Source organism: Dipodomys merriami, unplaced genomic scaffold (genome assembly GCF_024711535.1).
Source record: "Dipodomys merriami isolate MVZ:Mamm:240054 unplaced genomic scaffold, mDipMer1.0.p SCAF_4, whole genome shotgun sequence".
Classification (NCBI taxonomy): domain Eukaryota; kingdom Metazoa; phylum Chordata; class Mammalia; order Rodentia; family Heteromyidae; genus Dipodomys; species Dipodomys merriami.
This window is the reverse complement of record NW_027205603.1, coordinates 27,445,704-27,468,627: the sequence shown is the minus strand read 5'-3', so window position 1 is coordinate 27,468,627 and position 22,924 is coordinate 27,445,704. Positions and strand designations below refer to the sequence as shown.

Below are 22,924 nucleotides of genomic sequence, written 5' to 3'. Positions count from 1 at the left end.
CTTGCACCTTACAAAGCCACTCCCTGCAGGGGGATAAACCCCTCGCCAGCCAGCCCCTGACTTCCCTGGGCCCCTGGGGGCTGCTGGCTCTGTGGATCCGGATCCCGTCAAACAGTGCTGGAGGGAGATGGGCTGTGTGACACGGTGGGGGTCCCTCCAGGGACAAAGCTGCCGGAGGGATGCCGGGTTAGGGGGTCTCGAAGGGAGTCTTGCGCGTTGAGACACGCCCTCATCCTCGGTGGAGGGGGGACCCCGCGTTTCCCAGCGCCGCCCCGCCTCCCGTCCCCGCCCAGTGCCCCGGGACGCTGTGACTTAGGAGAGGGTCCCCGCCAAGTCCCCGAGCGGCTGCAGCCCGAGAACATCTCCCCTGTCCCCCAAACGCCGACGAGGGCAGCCTGGCTGTGAAGGCTCAGGACCCCACTCCTGGGCTGCGGACCCCCGGATCCTGGTCGGCACCCTTGTGCCTGTTGCCCTCTCCTCCAAACACAAGGCCATGCGGCCGGCGAAGCCAGGCGCCCCGCTGCCCGCTCTCCTCCTGCTGGCGCTGGCTCTGTCTCCGCACGGGACCCAGGGGCGGCCCCGGGGACGCAGAGCCGCGCGGGGCGCAGAGCCCAAGCCGCTGCTTTTCCTCCCCGCTGCGGGGGTCCGCCCGGCTCCTGGCGGCGCTGCCCGCAGCGCAGGTAAGTCGTCCCTGTCCAAGCCCTTCTGCTGCCTGAGCCCGGGTCCCAGTGGGCCAGGCTCTGGCCAAACTCCCTGGGAAAGAGAGAGTGAGTTTATTAGTGCATCTTGACCGAGAAATAGTAAAATCCAGCGGGCCAGAACCCAACTTTATCCCTGCTAGGAGTGGGAAGCTTTTGGAAATAAAATATAGAGTGACGGAAAGACCTGGAATACAGTCGCCCCCTCCCGCCCCGCCCCCAGGGATGGTGGAAAATGCATGCAGCTCTCAGCAGCGGTTACTTGTGCATCTTCCCACGGTTGTTTTGATTTGGTTTGTTTGTTTTTGGTGCTAGTAGCACTTGAACTCTGGGCCTGGGCACTATCCCTGAGCTTCTTCTGCTTAAAGCCAGCACTCTACCACTTGAACCACAGGCTTTTTGTAGGTTAAATGGAAAAAAAGCGTCTCACAGTCTTTCCTGCCCAGACTTAATCCTGTCTTCCACCCTTAATCCTCAAACTTCAGCCTTCAGAGTAGCTAGTGTAAGACACTACCACCCAACTGTCCAGGTTTTGAGTTTCCTAACTTGATTGCAATCAGATATCTGAAGTTAGGTAAGAAGGCCCCTTCCCTTCTCTTTAAAGGGAATGATTCTAGGGAATGAGTGACGGAAACACCAATTTCAGTAGGTTGACAGTTTGCAACTTTCCAGGGCTAGAATTCACCAAATGGTGCTGCTGGTGGCTCTCAAGCCAGATCTGGACACACAGGTTCCTGCTACTCAGATGCTGGCAAAATGAGAGGAAGAAGGTGTGAGGAAAAGTTGCCACTCTTAAAAGACCATGAAACACCCAAAAGCACAGAAGTCCTGTGAATTAATAGGAAAGGGACAAATCCCAGAGGAAAGGGACTTCCTGGGGTGGCTGGACTGTGGGTAGCAAGAAGGTGCTAGGCACTGGGAGGAAATCAGGCGGTGAACAAAGGGAAAAGAAGCTGCTCAGAATGTCTGTGCAAGTCTGGCAAACACAGAGTAAAGTTGAGCTATGGCAGAGGCTGGAAGCACAAGGCCGATCTTCAATGGCTACTTGGTGGTCTGCACCCAGCTTTGTGTGAGGTCCAAACCCAGGGGTGTCTCAAGATACCCTGCAGCTTCCTCCTGGTTGTCAGCACATGAGGGCTAGAGCTTCTTCTGTGCTCCTCCTTCACTTTTATAATGTTTATATTTTGTGCTAGTACTGGAGTATGAAATCAGGACCTCATACTCTTGTGTTGGCTTTTTTCATTCAAGGCTGGTGCTACTTCAGCTTTTTGTTGATTAATTAGAGGTAAGGGTCTCACAGATACTCTTAGCCAGCCTGGCTTTGAACTGAGATTCTCAGATCTCAGCTTCCTGAGTAGCAAGGACTACAGGTGTGAACCACCAGTGCCCAGCTCTACTCACTTTTAAGAAAGCAAATAGGATTTGTACTATTTCTTTTTCTTTCTCATTCACTCCACAAACTTCCTTTGATATAGTCTTTACAAACTCGTTGGCTTGCAGAGGGCTGAGACCACTCAAGGTAGCCAATAGTGAGAAGTCTGCTTACCCCAGCACATTGGGAAGACTCGTTCAGAGAAAGGCAACAGGGAAGACTTGGGAGGCAGCTAGGCAGAAAGCGTGGTGGATGGAAGACCTGGCTGGAGCCTTTCATTTCACCCACAAGTGGAACTCTCAGGAAAGAGGATAAGGTAGAGAGTGTGACCTCAGCAGGGAGATGCCATGACTGTGTCATACTGATCATAAACTGGAAATTCTTGTTAACCCAAATATTCCTGCCAGGGGAGGCAGTGGCATTTTTGAATGTCCAAGGAGGGGAAGAAAGTGTTGAACTACACAAACATTTAAGGTAACACATTGTTACTTCACACCTCCAGCTTCATTTAAGGTAAACAGATCTTTTCAGGGAGAGACTTAAGTGAACTACAGGAGAGAGGACATTTCCAAGCTAAAAGTGGTTTGCAACATGGGAAGTTTGAAAACAATAAAGCCTGGCTGTGAGTCACTCTCAAAATTGATTGCTTTCTAGCACTGTTACTGTTTGAGGTGATGTCCTCTTGAGACCCATACTTTATTCACAAGGGGAGAGAAGGATGGCTCATCCCATCTGAAGTTGCCTCCTCCTCCTCCTTTGCCAGTCCTGAGGCTTGAACTCATGGTACTGTCCCTGAGTTTCTTTTGCTCAAGGCTAGCATTCTGCCACTTGAGCCACAGCACTACTTCCAGCTTTTTCTGTTTTTGTGGTACTGAGGAATCCAACCCAGGGCTTCATGCATGCTAGGCAAGCACTCTACCATTGAGCCACATTCCCAGCCTCCATCTGAAGCATTCTGTGAATGAAACATTTGATATGGATGAGGGACAAATAGAGACATGATACAGAGAAGATGAGGACCCATCTCTGATGTTCTCATGGGACACTAAGGGAGTGAGAGGGCCCATAGCTCTGTCAGAATGAAACATCTCCCTGTTCCTAGAAGCCAAGGATAGGCCTGGAATATGCCCTAGAATTCAGCAACACAGTGATCATCCTCGCCCTCGCCTCTGGATGAGCTTTGGGTCTGACACCCTTGCTGCTCATCTCAGTAGAAAATCCAAATACAGACTCAGTTTCTCCTACTATTTCCTCTCAAGTCCAGTCACTTTTGGCACCAGATGGGTGTGAGTCTCCCTGCTCCATCAAGCAAACAATTCATTCTGCAGTAGACACCAGCTGGTGGCATTGAGTCAATTCAATTTGGATACTATGTAAGGTCCACTTCAACCACCCATAAACAGTCAGGTTAGCTGGGTATCAGTGGCTTATGCATGCAATCCTAGCTACTCAAGAGGCTGAGGTGTGAAGATTGACGTTCAAAGCCAGTTTTAGCAGAAGATTCCATGAGATTTTCCTGCCTGGGCTGGCTTCAAACTTGGATCCTCAGATCTCAGCCTCTTGAATAGCTACAATTACGAAGAAGTGTCACTGGTGCTCCGCTGATATTCTTAGTTTGGAGAGCTGGTCCCCTCCCTAATCATAGACGTGCCATTGCTTCTCTTGATTTTCCAGAATAATCTGAACTCTTCTTGAAAGCAGGACATCCATGTCCCTTTGTGACTGCCTAACTCCCCTTTCTGGGGCCACCTTGAGGGCATCTCCCGTAGCCATAGACTTGAATGGATCCTCACACATTCACTGGGCTCTTGTAGGAAAGATAAGTTGTTTTCCCACCAATCCACTAGAAGACTTTCATGACTTCAAAGGTGTGGGGATTTCTCTCCACCAGCTAGCAAGCAATCTAAGGCAGGGCCACCAGCAGGAACCTCCAGTTCTGACTCTCTACTCAGGGTCAGGACAGAATCTTCTGATTGAAAAACCTCCTTTCTGTTCCCAAGACTGCTAGTCATAAGTTCAGGCCTCTGAAATTTCTGACTTAGCAATGAGGATAAAGTCAAGGTAGTCAGGGGCAAAGAATATATTTATTGGGGCTAATTAGGACTGCCAGATGTCATGGGGGTGGTATGGGTTTTCCATTCAAGCATCTTAAGCATGTGCACTGAAGGGTTACATAATGGCAACTGCATTTACAGATTGAAACAGCAAGTGATGAAAGTTGATACTTGATACTACTTGTTATTCAGTTATTATGACTTGTGTGACAGAAACAAAGCTACCTGGGAAGAAGGGGAGGGCTCAGGCCAGAGTTTGGGTCGGGCAGAGGAGGCTATTGTCAAGTTCTGCAGAGAGATTATAATATCTCAGGAAAGTATGGTTTGACCTTGTCCAAAGGTCAGTTTGGTGTGTGTGTGTGTGTGTGTGTGTGTGTGTGTGTGTATGGGGGGGCATGTCTACAACAAATATCAAAGATTCAGCTGTGGACCTGTCTGACATCTGGTTAACCATGTCCTCCTGACTCCATTTTAAGGGCTGGGATCCAATGCTACTCCATCTTTATTTTCTGTCTTAACTACTAGCTACAGAGTGGGGTCTTCATGACTATTGTCTCAAGACAGTTTTGTTTGCCAGAGCAACTCACAGAATTTAGGGAAACACCATGTTATCTTATGATAAACATTCATTCGTTTTAGTATTAACTTTATTGATTGACTTTAGAAATGCTGTGGTTTGAACTCAGGGCCTGTTTGCCTATGTCTCATAAGGAATATTGCAAAGAACATAGATGGAGAGAGGGGTGGAAGGAGGGGCATTGAGCTTCCATGCCCTCTCAGAGACAAGCTACTTTCCATGAGCCTCCACGTGGACATAGCTCAGGAAGCTTCCAGAATCCTGTGCTTTGGGTTTTCATGGTGACTTTATCACATAGGCAGGATTGGTTAAACAACTTTCCACTGGGGATGAACCAAGCCTCTGATATTTTCTCCCTCCTTAGGAGTGAAAGTCCTAGCCTTTTAATCCTGATTTGGTGTTCCTGGTGACTAATTCTCGTCCAGAAGCTTCCAAAGGACTGGTAGCTCTCTGTCAACTCACTAGTCTGCTAAAAGACAGGATGGTTTAGGAGACTGGAAAGATTTTAGGAGCTGTATATTAGCATATGCACAGAGAGAACAAAGGTCAATTTCTCAGTATCACAACCCTCTTTCTTGAGATGTCTTTGTGGTTATTTGCAAATAGCCCACAGGTGTGGCAAAAGCCTCAAAAGCCCCAGATATTCTTGAATACTGCTGGGATTTGCAAAAGGATGAAATTGGTACAATTCAATTCCTTCTATTATCTGTTTGTTTGTTTTTTAAATAATTCTCTCTGTTCACGTGGTCATACCTGACAATGAACAATTTATTTCATATAAATAAAATAAATAATTTTTGCTACTATACTTATCATATGGAAGAAGGCATAGATTTTTGTCTTATTTTGGGTCAGATTTTGGCTATGTAGCTCAGTCTGACCTCAGGCTTTACATCCTCCTGCCTCAGCTTCTCACATTCTGGGATTTCAGGCATGTGATACCATACCTGATTAAGTGGGTTTTTTTTTCTGTGTATATGTGTGATACTGGATTAAACCCATAGCCTACTGGACAAGTGTACTAGCACTGAGTCATAACTCTAGCCCTGTGGATGCTTTTAGTAAAATTTTATTTTTTATTGTGCACACTTAAGATTTGAGACCTGATACTTCACTGTACGTATATATGAGCTAAGTATCACTACTGTTAGATAAACATATCCATCATCTTCAATTTTAATACTTAATATTTTCTTTTCAGAGTGATCTAGCTTCAGAGATTACATATGAGTTTTTGCCCCATGTATTTGGTAGGTTCTTGCTGTCTATCCTTTGGGCCTGGTAGTGGATGCTGTAACTCATAATCACTTACTATGAGTAACCAGAGGTCACTTACATGAATAAACTTCTGCCCAATTCCTGGGGATTCTGGTAGTAATTATTGCCTGCTTGCAGGAGCAATTTGTCCAGCTGCAAAGTAGAGAACTTCTGTACAGGAAGTTGACAGTGTCACCCAGTGTAGCTGCTCCCTCTCTTCAAGAGCATACTGTTAGAGCATCACTTTATAATTAGGTATCCTAGGAAAACTAATATAAAAAATTCCTTTGGTAAATTGGACATCACTTACAAGTTGCTCACTTATAATCCTAGCTTTTCAGAAGAATGAGATCAGGGGATTACAGTTTGAAGCCAGGCCAGGCAAGAAAGTCTGTGAAACTCTTATCTCCAATTAATCACTAAATAACCGGAAGTAGTGTTGTGACTCAAGTGGTGATCACCACCCTTGAGTCAAAAAAGCTGGCCCAAGGCCCAGAGTTCAACCTCCAATTATAGCATACACAAAAAGTGTCTTCATAATGTGAATTCTTCTGATTTCTAAGATCTTTGTTGCTGCATGTGAGGGCAGACAAATAGATGCAGGTGATGTTTCCCTCTGGTGTCTATGATTGACTACAGGAAACACCAAAGCATTAGGAAGTCCAGTAGTGTTGCCTTGGTTCTCGGTTTTATGTTCAGAGATTTCTGTTACCTACCATCAACTGAGGTCTGAAAATACAAAATGGAAAGGTCCAGAAATAAACAATTCTTGAGTTTTAAAGTTGTGTGTCATTCTGAATAAACTTCCTGCTGACAGATCTGTCCCATCCAGGGTATCAGTCATCCCTTTGTCAGAGTTTTCATGTATATATTGCCTGCCAGTTAATCAGCCAGGATCTGTGAGATGTTAGGCCAGCGACTGTGTGCTGCACTGGTATAGTGCTTGACTTTAAGCAGCTCTTACTTCCTTCATCATGACCTAAATAATGAGAATGGTAACACCGGCACATCACCAAGGAAGAGCCGTAACATTCTTCCTTTAAGTGAAACCCCTAGAGTACTGGAAGATATTTCAAGTGAGACGACATTGACATTGCTACTGTCCTAGTTGTTATTGTGCTATAATTGGTCTATTCGACTGTTTATTATTGCTTTTATTTTCTTAGGTGCCTAATTTGAAACTTAAACATTAACCATGAGTGTGTATGAGACCCTGTCTCAGAATGTAAAAAAGGAAGGAAGGAAGGAAGGAGGGAGAGGGAGGGAGGGAAGGAAAGAAAGAAAGAAGGAAAGTAGGGAGGGAGGAAGAGAGGGAGGGAAGAAGGGAGGGAGGGTAACAGATGAGAGAAAGGAGGATGACAGAATGAACAAAAGAAAGAGAAGGAAGGAAGGGAGGAAGGAAAGCAGTGATAATGAAAAAACAGAATGAAAGAACAAAAGATGAGAAATAGGAAGGAAGGAAAGGAGGGAGGGAAAGGTAGAGTAAGGAAAGGGAAAGGGAAAGAAAGGAAAGGGAGGGAGTATGAATCATGTGTTTGTGGAGTTGTAGACCCAGCACAGGATGCTTCTCTGTCTCCTGGAGTCACTAAATCGCACAGTTCAAAAATGATCATTGTAAGCTGGGCACAGGTGGCTCACACCTGTAATCCTAGCTACTCAGGAGGCTGAGCTCTGAGGATTGTGGTTCAAAGGCAGCCTAGGCAGGAAAGTCTGTGAGAGTCTTATCTCCAATTAACCACCAGAAAACCAGAAGTGGCGCTGTGGCTCAAGTGGCAGAGTGTTAGCCTTGTGTCCAGAGATCAAGCCCCATGACTGAAAAACAAAACAGAACAAAATTGATGATGGAAAAGTATTAAATCATACTGAAAGACTCTTCCTGATTGAAGCAATCCATTCCTCCTCGTAAGCAGTTCATTTAGTAAATTAGCTTCATACTTTTATACAAGATTATAAAGGTGGACAAAAGCTTTCTTGTCACCTTTACTTTCATGTTTCTCTCAGAGAATATAAAACAAGCATTCTTTCCCAGCATCTGCCACCAGCTATGTTTTATAATATACCTGGGATTTGTTTTAAGTATGAGAAGACACACAGGTGAAAAAATGGTTGTGATGAGACAACATGAAAAGCCAAAAAGTAAGGCCCTAGGGCAGGCTAGAAGCAGAGGGAAAGAAGGAAAATGTGGGTAGGAGCATGGGCCAGCAAGGCCCCAAGAGGTCAAAGCATCAGAAAACAGAGAAAATAAAAGAAATCATGACTATGAACCCACAAGACAAAAATATGACCTCCTTTATCCACCTCACCTGTGTCCTGCCCCAGCCCCTGATCTGTTCCTGCCTATGTACAGCCTGGACAAACCCATTTGCAGAGGGATTGGGCAGTCTTTATCTTACTTGGCCTCCAGGAAGCCTAGAGGCTGTGACCCTTTCCTGGCAGCCTCTGTGAGTCCTAGCTTCCACTGTTGCCTTCCTTCTCGGACCAGTCCTTCCTCATCTCTGCCTAGGCATCCGCCTAGGCACTTAGGGATCTGTTCTGACTCACGAATATTTCACACTTTCCAAGTCTGAACTTTTCATGTTTGAATTATTGTGAAACGGATCCTGAAGTGTATCTCTTTCCTTTTCCTCTTGCACCATTTTTGTTTTTCTGGAGAACTGGGGTTTGAACTCAGCACTTTGCACTTGTTAGAAATGAGTGCTCCACTGCTGAACACTTCTCCCGTCCTTTTTGGCACTGATTGCTTTGAGGCAGGGTCTTGCTTTCTGTCTAGGTGTGTACCTGGACCACAATCTTCTCCTATTTTAGGCATCCCATGGTAGCTGAGATGACAATTTTTTTTTTCTGAAATGGAATCTCACAGACATTTCTGACCCAGTTGGCCCAGAATCATGATCCTCCTAATCTTAGCCACCCAAGTAGATAGGATTACAGGCATGAGCCACTGGCGCCTGACTCCTCCTTGTGTTTTAAATTCACATAAGTACTATTTTATTTGCTGAATATCTCCAATTGAAGAATCTCAGTCTCAACATGAGATTCTCTTTTCCCACATGAACTTGTGCTCTCTGCTCTGTGTCTTTTATTTCTAGCTTCAGTGAAGACAAGTTTTTGCTGTTCTGGGTAGTATGAAGTTACTACTGATTCAAATAGTCCTGTAGGGTCTTCTGGTATTTGGATTTATTAGGATTTTATGACATTTTATAATATATGACTTGGAGGATTTGAGAGCTTATTCAGTTTGTCTACCTCAGTTTCTAGTAGAAACCCAAGGCATCACTGAAGTTATTTGGCTTGGATTGATAGAGAATTTTATTCAGATAGAAAAGACCAAGTATAACTATTAAGCGTTAGGACAAGAAACTTCCCACCTAGGTGAAAGTGTTAGGTATAGTGTTACACAAGTAGGTGTATGTATTTGAACTTGGATTACTTAAAAATACTTTATGTGGTCTTTCTAATACCTGACATGTTACAGATACTGTCTATTGTAAAAAAATGTTCTACAGCCAAGGCCAAGTGTGGGATCAACTCCTGTAATCACAGCTTCTTCAGGAGGTATAGGTAGGAAGATTATAGGAGGCAAAAAGTGAATTCTATCTGAAAAGAAACTGAAGCAAGAAGGATTGAAGGAATAACTCATTTAGCTCTTCTTAGTAAGTGCACAGCCTGAGTTTAAACCCCTTTATCAACAAATAAATTACACATCTATGTGATATATATGTGTATATCACACACACACACATATACACACATACACATTTTTACCACCACAGAGAAAATTTAAAAAGAACACAAATAGACAATGTACTATAAATCAGGTCTTTTACTATGCTTCCTTTTTATATGCTTCCTTACTCTGTGAGCTGAGAGAGCCTAGAAGCAGCCACAGCCCAGTAGGAAGAAGCACACCTTAGTTTCTTGTACTATTCTCAATTAACAACAACAACAACAAAAATCAGGGCTGCTTGGAGAAATCCTTGACACTACGGCCAGGACTGCAAATAATATACTAGACTTGGGGTATCTGGTATAGATAGAAAGTAAAAAAGAAGTAGGCATACAAAATAACAATAATAGAACCTTTTCAGCTTATTACAGGGAGACAGGAACCAACTGAAGGAGTTCCTGATGGCCAAAACTGGAATCATTTGAACAAAAAAATTATGTAGTATTGGATCATGACACAATGTATAAAACAAATATCCATGAGTCCACATTAGTACAGTAGATAACCAAATAAATAAATATCTGAGGGAAAAGGGATACACCTCCCACATATAAGAATTGTACATCACATAGCTTGATACCATCCAGGAAAGAAAGAACAGATTCTCCAAAGGGTGGGCAGAATACAGTAACCTCTTTCTAAAAATTCCAGTGAGTGGAAGGGGGCAGGAAGAATCTCAGCAGTTCAGATGCCTGACAAGCACTCTATCAACTAGGTAATCAAGGTCAATGTCATCAGTCATAAATCATGTGACAGTATGCATCCTTGATAAGATGTAATAAAAATGGCATTTTACCTGAATGGTCTTTTTCCCCTGCAAACCTGTAACTTCAGTCTAATCATGTGCAACATATTAGATAAATCTCAAATGAGAAACATTCTACCAAATACTTGACCACCAAATTAAGGAAAGTTCAAGAAACTTACAGAACTAAGAGAAGTCTAAGGAGCCTTAGGACAACTAATACCAATGCTAATAAGAGGAGAAATTGGGTAGTGATACACCTCTTTCTGCCTCTGTCTCTGTCTCTGTCTCCGTTTCTCAGTACTGAGGATTGAACCTAGGGTTTCCAACTTGATGGGCAGCTAAGCATGCCCTTTACCTCTTGAACTAGGACCTCAATCCTAAAAATGTGTCACTCTTAAATGCTACGGAGACCATTAAAACATTCTGTTTTCAGTAATAGCATTTGCAGATCTGTGTTTTAAAGTGACTTGTGAGGAAAAAAGAATTATTTAAATAAGTGGTAATTCATTTTTTAAAAGCTATCTAGAAAACTAATAACAAACACTGCTACTGAAATAGTTTGACCTGATGGAAGTGACTGGACTGAATGGTGCTTCAACACATTTTTTTCAGGTTTTTTTGTACTTTTTTTATTGTAAAAATGTTGTACAGAGGGGTTACAGTTACATGAGCAAGGCAATAAGTACATTTCCTATTGAGCATTGTTGCCTCCTCCTTTGTTTTCCCCCTACTATCCCTTTTCTCCCACCTCCACAACCACCACCCCAAGTTGTAAAGTTAATTTTCAACATAGTGTTTTGTACATCTCATTGTTACAATGGGCCAACCTGTATCCTTATTTAAGCATTTTGTTTTTTCTCTTCCCCTCTCTGACCTCTCTAGCCATAGAGGAAGTGCAAATCAAAACAACATTGAGATACGACCTCACCCCAGTTAGAATGGCTATAATCAAGAACTCTAATAACAACAGATGCTGGAGGGGATGTGGACAGAAGGGAACCCTACTGCATTGTTGGTAGGAGTGTAAACTTGTTCAACCACTTTGGAAAGCAGTATAGAGGTTCCTCCAAAGACTCCACATAGAGCTCCCCTATGACCCAGCAATCCCACTTTTGGGCATTTACCCACAAATGATCACAAACAAGGCCATACTAAAGCTACCAGCACAACTATGTTTATGGCAGCATTATTCACCATAGCTAAAATATGGAACGAACCCAGATGCCTCTCAGTAGATGAATGGATCAAGAAAATGTGGTACATATATACAATGGAATTCTATGCCTCCATCAGAAAGAATGACATTGCCCCATTTGTTAGGAAATGGAAAGACTTGGAAAAAATTATATTAAGTGAAGTAAGCCAGGTCCAAAGAAACATAGGTCCCATGTGTAGGACAAGCAGAAAAAGCCAAAAGCTATGTACATATGACCATATAATATGATGTTAAGCGAAATGAACCCCAAGATGAGGACACAAGTATCTTTTTTCTTTCTTGCTATTGTTTCTAACATATTTATAATGTACCATGCGATTTTTTTTGTTTCTTTGTATGTTCCTCCCCAACAGTATAATCCCTATTTTCACTGTATTTGATGGTGGTGCTCAACACATCTTCTGTTGGGGGAAGTTTTTCATTTGGGATGCTCCTTGTCCAATATGGATCCATCATTGGCCAACTTGACTAAGCTGTTTTCTCCCCCCTAATGGCTTTTGATAGACCCTCACATTGCAAACTATGTTTATCTATGTAAGAATTGCTCACTCAGTGACATGTGTAAATGAGCAAAATAAAAATAATAAAAGACAAATTATTGTGAAAGTAGATAACTTTTATGTGGCAAGATAAAAATATCCAATTTATTTTAGGAGACCGATTTGTATATGAGCTGAATTGTGTTCCACTAATAGAGATATATTCTAGTTCCACCCTCAGAGCCTCAGAAGATAACCTTATTAGGATATATGAGATTCTATTGCAGATGAATGCAATTGGCTAAGGGTAGAGTGTAATAGTGAGGACTCTTAGTTCAATACCAATGGAATCCTTAGAAGACAGCCATTTGAACATCAGAGATACGGGCGAATGGCATGTGATGACAAAAGCTGAGCCTAGAATGATGCCAAAGCGGCTGGAATGACAGAGGAGGATCTACTCCCTGGAGCTGCACACACAGCATGCCCTGCTCACATCCCACTGTCCAGAATGTTTCAGCCTCCAGAATGATGAGACAATGCCTTTCTGTTGATCTAAGGCATCCTGTTGGTGGAATTTTGTCATGGCAGCCCAAGGAGAGAAACATAACAATGTTTCCTTGGTATCCATGGGGGACTGATTCTAGAACAGATGCTCAAGTCCTCCATATGAAATGGTGTAGTGTTTGCATATAACCTATATACAACTTCCTGTATACTTCAAATTATCTCTGGATTATTTATAAAATTGTAAGTGTTATGGAAGTCGTATTGTTTAGGGAATGATGACTAGAAACAAGTCTGCACATGTTTAATGTCAATGCATTCCATCAGCAGATGGGTGAATTCCAAGATTCAGAAACAAACTATGGAGAGCTGACTGTATATTGTCATTTCTTAAGATAAAACACATCTGGGCTTTACACATAAAGTGTGAGCAAGTGATTACAATTACTCAATTCTGCCTCTGTGTTGTAGCCGAAATATAATCATGAAGAAAGTCTCTGATTACCCACTGAAAAGCCAAAGTGGAGCTGGGTCTGGGCTGCAAAGCGAAGAAACTCCTAAAAAAAAAACTCTAATAACTGTGGATCAGTAGAACAAAGTTCAAGTAACAAAAATTTGGAAGCTATGGAACAATCATTAAGATTATCTTATTATTCACTATGTATTTTATTATCCAGTGTGTAGTTTGCAGCCTACATAACATTAAATTGTTTTGTTTTGTTTTTTATTGTAAAGATGCTGTACAGAGGGGTTACAGTTGCATGAGTAAGATAATAAGTACATTTCTTGTCGAGCATTGTTACCCCCACCCTTGTTGCTCTCCCACTATCCCTTCCCTCCCCCACCTTTTAACTCCTCCCCTCTTCCCAGGTTGTAAAGTTCATTTCCAATATACTGTCTTGTGGATATCATTGTTGCAATGGGTCATCCTGTGTCCTTGTTTTGGCATTTCGTTATTCCCCTTCACCTCCCCAAATTACACAAATGTATACACAAGATGAAGGGTACCAAAATCAAGCACAATGACAACAGGGGCTATACCATAGGGGGAAGAACAGACAAAGGAAGCAAAAAAAATCGCATAGTACATTAAAAACAACAAAAACAAAGAAAGACCTCATGTCCATATCTTGGGGTTCATTTCACTTAGCATCATCTTATACGGTCATATGTACATAGCTTTTGAGCTTTTCTGGTCATCTATAAAATTATCCTAGACATATATTAATTATTGCAAATGAGGGAAACATCATCCAGTGTGTAGTTTGCATCCTACATAGATTGTTTTTTATTGTAACATACAGGCATTCACTGCTATATGGTAGGGAGCTTCGGGCCTCTGCACTCTGGCCTCGACCCTCACCATCCTGTCCTGAGCTCAGTTGGAGTTGCCAGGGGCCAGGAGCTACCTCTCCAGGGAGGGGTCCCCAACATGCTTCCTTAGCTGCCAGAGTCCAGTCATCACTACTTGGTCTCCATAAACACATTTCTGTCTATGCAGAGGCTCAAACTCACTTATGAAAATATGATAAATGTTCACTTTCCTGGTGTGTTTATATTGTGCTTGACACCTACATGAGTCAATCTGTAGTAAAAAAAATCTTTGTAGGTGTAAATGAAGGTCAAGTATTTTATTAAAAGAGGTTAAGTTTTCTCTTCTTTTACATGAGTTGCATCTGGTCTTGATTATATTTTATAGATTGCTTTTTTTTTGGATGGCATATTTTTAGAGAATACTAGTTAAAGTCTGAGAGGGATCTTGATTTTTAAAATTTAGTTTATTTTAAGCTCAAAGCCTTTGAAGTGAGAGATTCTAGTGACCCGAAGTACATTTCAATTTACTTGCTCTGGCTGCTGCTAGGGAAAAAGGATTAAAAGGCAGAGGAGTCTAATAAGGAGCAGGTTGCCAAAGTACAGTCAGAGAAGTATGAAGGCTTGGACCATCCTGTTCATGGAAGGTGACACAAGTACAAGCATCTGAGATACATGTTTGGAAATGGAATAATGCAAAGTGAACTCATGGGTTGGGAGGAATGCTGAGAAAAGATAGGGCACCTAAGTGAAAGGGTATGAGTGACTACGGCTATTTATGGTGCTATTTATAACAGATGGGGAACATGGAGAGGTCTGGGGCAGCCATGAAGTCTGTCACTCAGTTGTGGTTGTACATTGCTGAGAGGGTTTTAGGCGCTCAGGTAGAAACACAGAGCATGCAGCGCAGTCTGTTGGTGCTCAGAGCCCCAGGAAATAAGCAGGGCTGAAGACAGGCATTTGGACTAGCTACATAAATTGCCATGGTGCCATTAGTTTAATGCTTGTAATTATAGTGTATTAAGGATAAATTTCAATAGTGAAAGTGTATCCTAACAATGTAAAATCTTTTTTTATCTTCTTTTCAGAAGTATTGCCAAGAGATTTGAACTTAAAAGACAAATTCATAAAGCATTTCACAGGTAAGCATATGATATATAAATGATTCAGGTAAGTAAAAAGTTCAGAATGCTGGAGATGTGAAGGTAAATGTATAGGAGAGGCTCACTAGCCAGCTGGGGCATTAGACAAATACTAATAAATTGTATGAATTGTAATATAAGCCAGAGCATGATAAGCAATAGAAGAATAAGTAAAAGTGTAGAGATATACAGAAAGTGAATGATTTAGCGAAGAACTCCCAGGGAAGAATTGCAGTTGACATGGTATTTAAGTTTACTTGATAGTGTGAATAAGGTCTCTTAGGAAGAGAGGGGCATTCTGGTTAGGAGAAATCCAGAGTAAGGTATGAAGACTCATGGTATGGTTGGAGGAAAGATAGACAGACGGTGTATGTGTATTATGAGTGAATTTTGAGAGAGATAAGTTTAGCCATGGAGCAAATAGAAGGTTGGAAAGGCAGGTTGGCAATCATTTGTGAACAATCTTAAAAGGCATGCTGAAAAATTTAGACTATGTTCCCAGCAAGTTTGGGCATCTGAAATTGTATGCACAGGGCTGTACCTTAAGTACTGATGAAATGCTCTCTCATGGTACTGCTCTTTATATCAACTTGAATTATTTCACTTTATAAAATGTTTTTTTTTTTTTTTTAATGCCAGTACTGGGACTTGAAGTCAGAGCCTCACTTTCTTCCCTGGCTTTTTTGCTCAAGGCCAACACTCTACTATTTGAGCCACATCTCCACTTTTGTAATTTTGTTTTACTGGGTAATTGGAATAAGAATCTCTCAAATTTGTCTGCCTGGACTGGCTTTGAATCTCAATGCTCAAAACTCAGCCTCCTAGGGAGCTAAGATTACCGACATGAGCCACCAGCTTCTGGTATGAATCATTTTAAGTCATCTTATGCCTCAAATCTTAGCAAATTACCAAATCAAACAGTCTATCCCTCATATTTATTCTTGTGATCATAATGATATTGATTGCCGTGTGTGTGTGTGTGTGTGTGTGTGTGTGTGAGTGTGTGTGTGAGTGTGTGTGTGTGTGTGTGTGTGTGTGTGTGTGTGTGTGTGTGTGTGTGTGTGTTGACCCTAGGGCACAAAACTTAAGTGCCTGGACACTATCCTGAGCTTTTGTGTACAAAGCTAGAGCTCTACCACTTGAGCTGCTATTCTACTTCTGCCTTCTTGGTTGTTAATTGGAGATAAGAGTCTCAATGACTTTCCTGCCCTGTCTGGCTTTGGACAGCGGTTCTCAGATTGCAGCTTCCTCAGTAGTTAGGATTACAGGCATGAATCACCAGAACCAGACTGGAATACTTTTTATTGTTTCACATCTTAGACCTATAATGTGGGAAAGATGTGATTTCTCATTTTTTCACTTAATCAGATCCTAGGGCCATATTTGTTAACTGAGATCTACAGCATGGAGAAGGAAGAGAATGCTAGGCGCTAGCAGCCTGATGGAGGACTTTCCTATCTTTTCCATGACCTTAAAAATATACTCCAAGACAGGCACTGATGGTTCATACCTACAATCCTAGCTACTTAGGAGGCTGGGGTCTGAGGATTGTGGTTTGAAGCCAGCCCAGGGAAGAAAGTCGATGAGACTCTTATCTCCAATCAACCACAAAAATTGGAAGTAGACATGTGGTTCAAGTAGTAGAGCATTAGCCTTGAGCACAAAAGCTCAGGGACAAGACCTAGGTCCAGAGTTCAAGCCACATGAATGGCAAAAATAAGCAAAGTAGGTTCCACACATAAGGAGGAACGTTTTGCCCACTTTTTAGTAATCTTTGAAACATTTGAATCATACATCACTCTAGTTATAAAAAATGAAATAAATATTTTTTATAAAAGCATTGCTTCCTATTAACTAAAAACCAGGAACAGAAAGTAAAGCCCAGTGATCTTTATTTTTTATTCTTTATGTCTTTTTTTCTCTCCCCTCTGGAGCATGCCCCTTCCAGTTAGTCTAAAGAGTTCTACTGGAAATGAAGGTTCCATGATGTGAGAGATTGAGAATGTGGAGTGAATTTAGGTTGTTTTTCATAGCTCAGAACCTCCCACAGAGTCAGGGTGAGGGAAGAACTCACAGGCAAGTTCTTTTAAGGGCAAGAAGAATGTAAACTACAGTTATATTATGTCCATCCATAAAGTGCTGGTAATTTGTTTGTAAAACATGCCTATGCTTATAATAAGCATTTTTTCCCTTTCCCCTAGGGCCAGTCACATTTTCAGCTGAATGTAGCAAACACTTCCATCGTCTCTACCACAACACCAGGGACTGCTCAACGCCTGCCTGTAAGTCAGCTTTTAGAAAAATCCTTACCCAACAATAAAACTTCAACTGTCTTGGGGTGGGATGTAATAGACTAAACACTTCATGAAATGTTATTTATAACACTGACAAATACTTAAGGTTTGTGTGTGCTGTTGAAGCCATAAGGAATGAGATTCCGTTCTGGTTGGGAATATATCCAAATCCTAAAATAGTTGGATTTCCTCAAAGATCAAAATGTTTGTTAGGATTGAAACCTTTTGTCATTACTCAAATTTCTTGGCACAGACAAAGCACACTCTCTCATAGAAGTGGGAAAAATGTGACCATGGGGTATAAGTCAATATTTCTTCCTAAATTGTTTTGTTTAAATTATTTCATTTAAATTTTTATTTTTTTGTTCTAGTCCTAAGACTTGAACTTAGGACCTAGGTGATGTCCCTAATTTTTATTTTTTACTCAAGGCTAGCTCTCTACCACAGCTTCAGTTCTGGAATTTTGGTGGTTAATTGGAGATAAGAGTCTCACAGATTTATCTACCCAGGCTGGCTTCAAACCATAATCCTCAGAACTCAGCTTTGTGAGTAACTAGAGTTAGAGTTGTGAGCTTCTAGCACTTGGCTAAATTATTTTATTTTTGAATTATATTTTTATATCTTTAAGTAGTTGTACAAAGGAGTTGTCACTCAACAAATCAGCTTATTTGTGCAGTGCTTTTTGATCAATGTCACCTACTTCATCATTCTCCCCAATCCCTCCAACCAAATCTCTCCCCCTCAATTTTCCTAGTTTCATAGGATATATATTGATTACTATAATTGCATTTACCTTGCCTTCTTAAGATATTTTAAAGTAAGTATTTTGTATTTTGTATATCATGTCATTTATACAACGAGTGCAGGAATTCCTGGATAATTGTGCCATAGTATACGTACATATATTACTGTAATACATTTTTTGGATCTTTAAGTTACTGAAGTTAATAATAATTCTGAATATAATACTGAAGAATTACCACTTAAAATGTCCCAATTCTTGCTATGAGTGGTAACTCAGTTGACTTGTTTTAAAATTCTTTTGTAAGCTTAAGCTTTACTTTAAAAAGAAATAAAAATTTAACATTTATTACCTAGATTGTTCATCTTGAGAAATATTTAACTTGATTCAGAATGTCATATTTGTTATCTTTTTTTTATTTCAAAAACAACTTTCAGAAAATGGAGGTGTGACTCAAGTAGTGGAACAGCAACCTTGAGCAAAAAGCTAAGCAAGATTGCAAAGCCCTGAGGTCAAGCTCCAGTACACACACACACACACACACACACACACACACACACACACACACACACACACACACATGAGCGTGCACACACACAGAATAACTTGTATTTAACAGCTAGAGAAAATAAAGCATATAAGCACATTATATTTCAAGTAACATCACTCAGGAGTAGCACAGTATGGTGGAGTACATGTCTTTAGGACCAAATTCTTTACTAGCTATAAGCAACATTTTGAATCTATTTTCTTATTCCTAAAGTGAGGGCAACAGAGTCACATTTGACAGTGTTATTAAGGGAATTACTGAGAAAGTCCATGGTAATACATTAGGTGTTTATTAACTTATTAACTTATAGCCATTAGTATAAGAATTGCTGACAGTGATTAGCATCATCTCCTTCACATTTATAATACCTATTAAATTTATCTTTAAATGTTTTTCCTAGATTACAAAAGATGTGCTAGATTGCTAACAAGATTAGCATTGAGTCCACTATGCTCACAGACCTAAAAAACGTACCCTGTGAGTATGCATGCATTTATTTTTCTTATCCTGTTTAATAGTTTGATGTCCTCCTCCTCCCTCCCTTCCTCTTGCTCCTCCTCCTTTTCCACCTACTGGTCTTTGTATAACTTGCTCATGCTAGGGATCAGTCCCAGGGCCTTCACATACTGGGGAAGTATGTTGAACTGTACTGCTAACCTTCAGCCCTAAGAGTCTGTCTTAAGAAAATAGCAATGCCTATTGAACTTAGTTTGTGGGGTTTTTAACTTTGTTTAGACTATCAAGTCTGAATTTACTTATTGCTTTACTGAATTAATTTAAAATGTCTACCATGACTGCAGTAAAATAAATAGCTTTGGGGTGGCCTTACTAACCCTGAATGATTTTTGAAAAATGTACAAGTTTTGGTCTTATTTATGCAGACAGAAAGTATATGAAAAAAACTATATTACAGGTATATGTTTTCTTAATGACTTAAATGATAAAACTAGGTTGAAGTTTTGATTTATATAGTATAAGAAAGAGATAGAAGGTACTGGAAATGTAGGAGAAAAAAAGTGAGCATGTACTCATCATCTGCTCTAGCATATCATATCACTTAACAAAGTACAATGAAATATTTAATTTGTATTCTGGCTCAATTATTCTAAAAGCCTGAGGGGTAAAATGCTAATTTAATTGTAAACAAATTAGTAAAAATCAGCCAGTCACCAGTGGCTTACACCTGTAATCATGCTACTTGTGAAGCAGAGATCTGAGGATTGGGGTTCAAAGCCAGCCCAGGGAGGAAAATCTGTGAGCCTCTTTTCTCCAGTTAACCATCAGAAAGCCTAAAGTGGAGCTGTGGCTCAAGTGGTAGAGTGCTAGTCTCGAGCAAAACAACTTAGGGACTGAGTCCAGGCCCAGAGTTCAAGCCCTAGAACTAGCACAAAAAAACAAAATAAACAAAATTAGTAAAAAAAAAAAAAAATAAGCAAGGGACTGGGAAGGTGGCTCAGTGGTAGAGCACTTGCCTTGCATGCCTGAGGCCCTGGGTTCGATTCCTCAGCACCACATAAGCAAAAAGAAAAAGTCCGGAAGTGGCACTGTGGCTCAAGTGGTAGAGCGCTAGCCTTGAGCTGAAGAGCTGAGGGACAGCACCCAGGCCCTGAGTTCAGGCCCCACAACTGGACCCCCAAAAAAATAAAAAATAAAAAAAACAAAAAATAAAAACACCACAATGTTATTTCCAAACATAGAATCTACATACAGTATAGAGAGATGTTAGTTTCTTTGCAAATATTTATCCGAATTATCAGTTTTTTTCCAATGTGGTACAAAGTCAATTATTTTTGTTTAGAATTTCAGTACCATGGACAAGTCTTTTTTTTTTTTTTTTTTTTTTTTTTTTAAGGAAACTGGTTCTTCAGGTTGTGAAGATGGGAGGGGAAGCCATGTAGTCCCATAGTCCTGAAAGATCCATGAACATCATGTAATGGCCAGTGTAATTACAGTCATCCCAAACGATTGCATAGAATTGTCCTTAGCCCACTTTTCAAGTTTGTTGTAATTACTGAGAGAATTCTGACTTCACTTTCTGAATAATGTCAGGATGCTCTGCTGAATTCTTCTCTCCCCCTCCCCCCCAACCCCCCCTCGCACCCGACCCCAAATTCTTTTTTTGCCCCCACTGGTTGCAGGGCTTGAACTCAGGGCCTGGGCACTGTCCCTGAGCCTCTTTGTGCACAAGGCTAGTGCTCCACCACTTCTGGTTTTTGAATGGCTAATTGGAGATAAGAATTTCATGGGGACATTTCTGCCTGGGCTGGCTTTGAACCATGATCCTCAGATCTTAGCTTCCTGAGTAGCTAAGATTACAGTCGTGAGCCACTGATGCCCAGCTTGCTGAGTTCTTAATGCTTAAGTTAATGAAGTTAAATAGTAATTGAAACATAATATTTAAGCGCTGCCATTTAAAATATCCACACTATGATTATGAAATGGTAATTTAATGGTAATTGAATGTCATTGTTGTTGTTATTTTTATGAAGGCTAGCATTATAAATTTGTAATAAATGGTAGTTAATTAGGGATATTTACAGCAACTAAATTTTAAATTTTCCCTTGTGTTAAATTTAAAAAATGAGCTAGACTGTGTCAATATTCTGTGGCAAGATGCTTGAGTCAATTATTTCCAGTTGCAAAGCTTCTATGTAATGCAAAGCATAAAGAAATGAAAGATACGCATTTGGTGATTGCAATGACCTAGATCAAGCTATACGTATTCCTTTCTTTTTTTAAAAAAATACATTTTTTGTAAATAAGTAGATTTATATAAGATCCTTCAATCCACATAAATTAGAAGCACTCACTCTCAAATCGTATCATAAGTATGGGAATAGGGATGTAAGTTAGTGGGTAGAACATATGCTTACTATGCATAAAGCTCTGGGTTCAATCTCCAACATCACCAAAAAGTAAAATAAAATTAAAATATTGTACAAAAATCTACATTCTCTTGGCATGAGCATCATAAAAGCTAGTATATGTACATATATATATTTATTTAAAATTGTAGACTTTAGAGATTTGACTTTTTTGTTTGTCAGTAGAGGGGCTTGAACTCTGGGCTTGTGTGCTGTACCTGAGCTCTTCAGCTCAAGGCAAGTGCTCTATCATTTGAGCCATAGTACCGCTTTTGGTTTTCTGGTAGTTAATTGGAGATAAGAGTCTCATGGATGTTCCTCCCCAGGCTGGCTTTGGAATGTGATCTTCAGATCTCAACCTCCTGAGTAGCTAGAATTACAGGCCTGAGCCATTGGCACATGGCTAGAGATTTGACTTTTTCTTCAGCTTTCTATTATATATTATCTGCTCCTAATTTGTTTAGACTTTAGACATTTGACTTTTTCTTCAGTTTTCTATGGTATTATCTGCTTTTAATTATTTTTTTAACCAAATATTGTAAATCCAGTTTAAGTAGGGTATTTTAGGATATTTTTGAGATGATATCAAATTCACTTTTGTCAGGGGTGTGTTTATATCTGATAAAACTTTAATAGGGAAATCATCATTTTGTATTTTTGAAAGGCCACTCCCTCTCCACCAACAGGCCAGTCCACAGTCTCAGGGTTAGACTGTATATCAAGAGTCCATCGGGGCTGGGAAGTTCGCTCAGTGGTAGAATGCTTGCCTCGCAGGCATGAGGCTCTGGGTTCAATTCCTCAGTACCACATAAGCAGAAAAAAGCTGGAAGTTGCGCTGTGGCTCAAGTAGTAGGGCGTTAGCCTTGAGCTGAATCACTGAGGGACAGCGCCCAGGCCCAGAGTTCAGGCCCCACGACTGACAAAAAAAAAGAGTCCATGGATTCTTTCACTAAAACAATATAAAATTTAACCTAATACTATAATATTTCTGTGTATTAAAACCACATTATCAGTATTTCTCTTTCTATTTCTCCCACAGACATTTCATAAGGATAAGAATGTAATTTGAAGACCAAGTGCCTGCAATTATACTAAATGTGAAGCACCGATGACATTGTACTTGTGTGAAAGTGAGCTTGAGTAAAATAAGAGACTTTTCACAAGTAGCAAATAAGCTGCATCATAGGATGGAATATTTCTTAGTTTATCTTTGTGTATATAATAATTTATAGATTTTAATATAGACTTCACATCACATATTGCAAATAAGATATTTAAGATTATGCCGTTCTACTTTATTTTTGGTAGGAACATTATTTTTCTTTTATAATTAACATTCCATACTAAATATTTAATTATGTAAATTGTGCCTGATGACCAGTAAGA

The 22,924-nt window shown here is 40.6% G+C and overlaps 1 protein-coding gene across 1 annotated transcript; it reads left to right on the top strand.

Moving 5' to 3' along the window:
- The first annotated feature begins 493 nt into the window (after window positions 1-493).
- Alkal1 (ALK and LTK ligand 1) lies at window positions 494-22,649 on the top strand. Its single transcript, XM_069991765.1, has 5 exons — window positions 494-680; window positions 15,035-15,088; window positions 17,290-17,370; window positions 19,075-19,151; window positions 22,578-22,649. Exons 1-4 carry the CDS (start codon window positions 494-496, stop codon window positions 19,137-19,139), a joined length of 387 nt encoding a protein of 128 aa, XP_069847866.1. The 3' UTR covers window positions 19,140-19,151; window positions 22,578-22,649.
- The last annotated feature ends 275 nt before the right edge of the window (window positions 22,650-22,924 follow it).

Bases quoted from the DNA above. Each gene is read 5' to 3' on its own strand.
- Alkal1 (XM_069991765.1), top strand. From the start codon at position 494: ATGCGGCCGGCGAAGCCAGGCGCCCCGCTGCCCGCTCTCCTCCTGCTG. The intron at 15,089-17,289 runs GTAAGCATATGA...CCTTTCCCCTAG, and splicing joins ATTCATAAAGCATTTCACAG to GGCCAGTCACATTTTCAGCT. The intron at 17,371-19,074 runs GTAAGTCAGCTT...TGTTTTTCCTAG, and splicing joins GGACTGCTCAACGCCTGCCT to ATTACAAAAGATGTGCTAGA.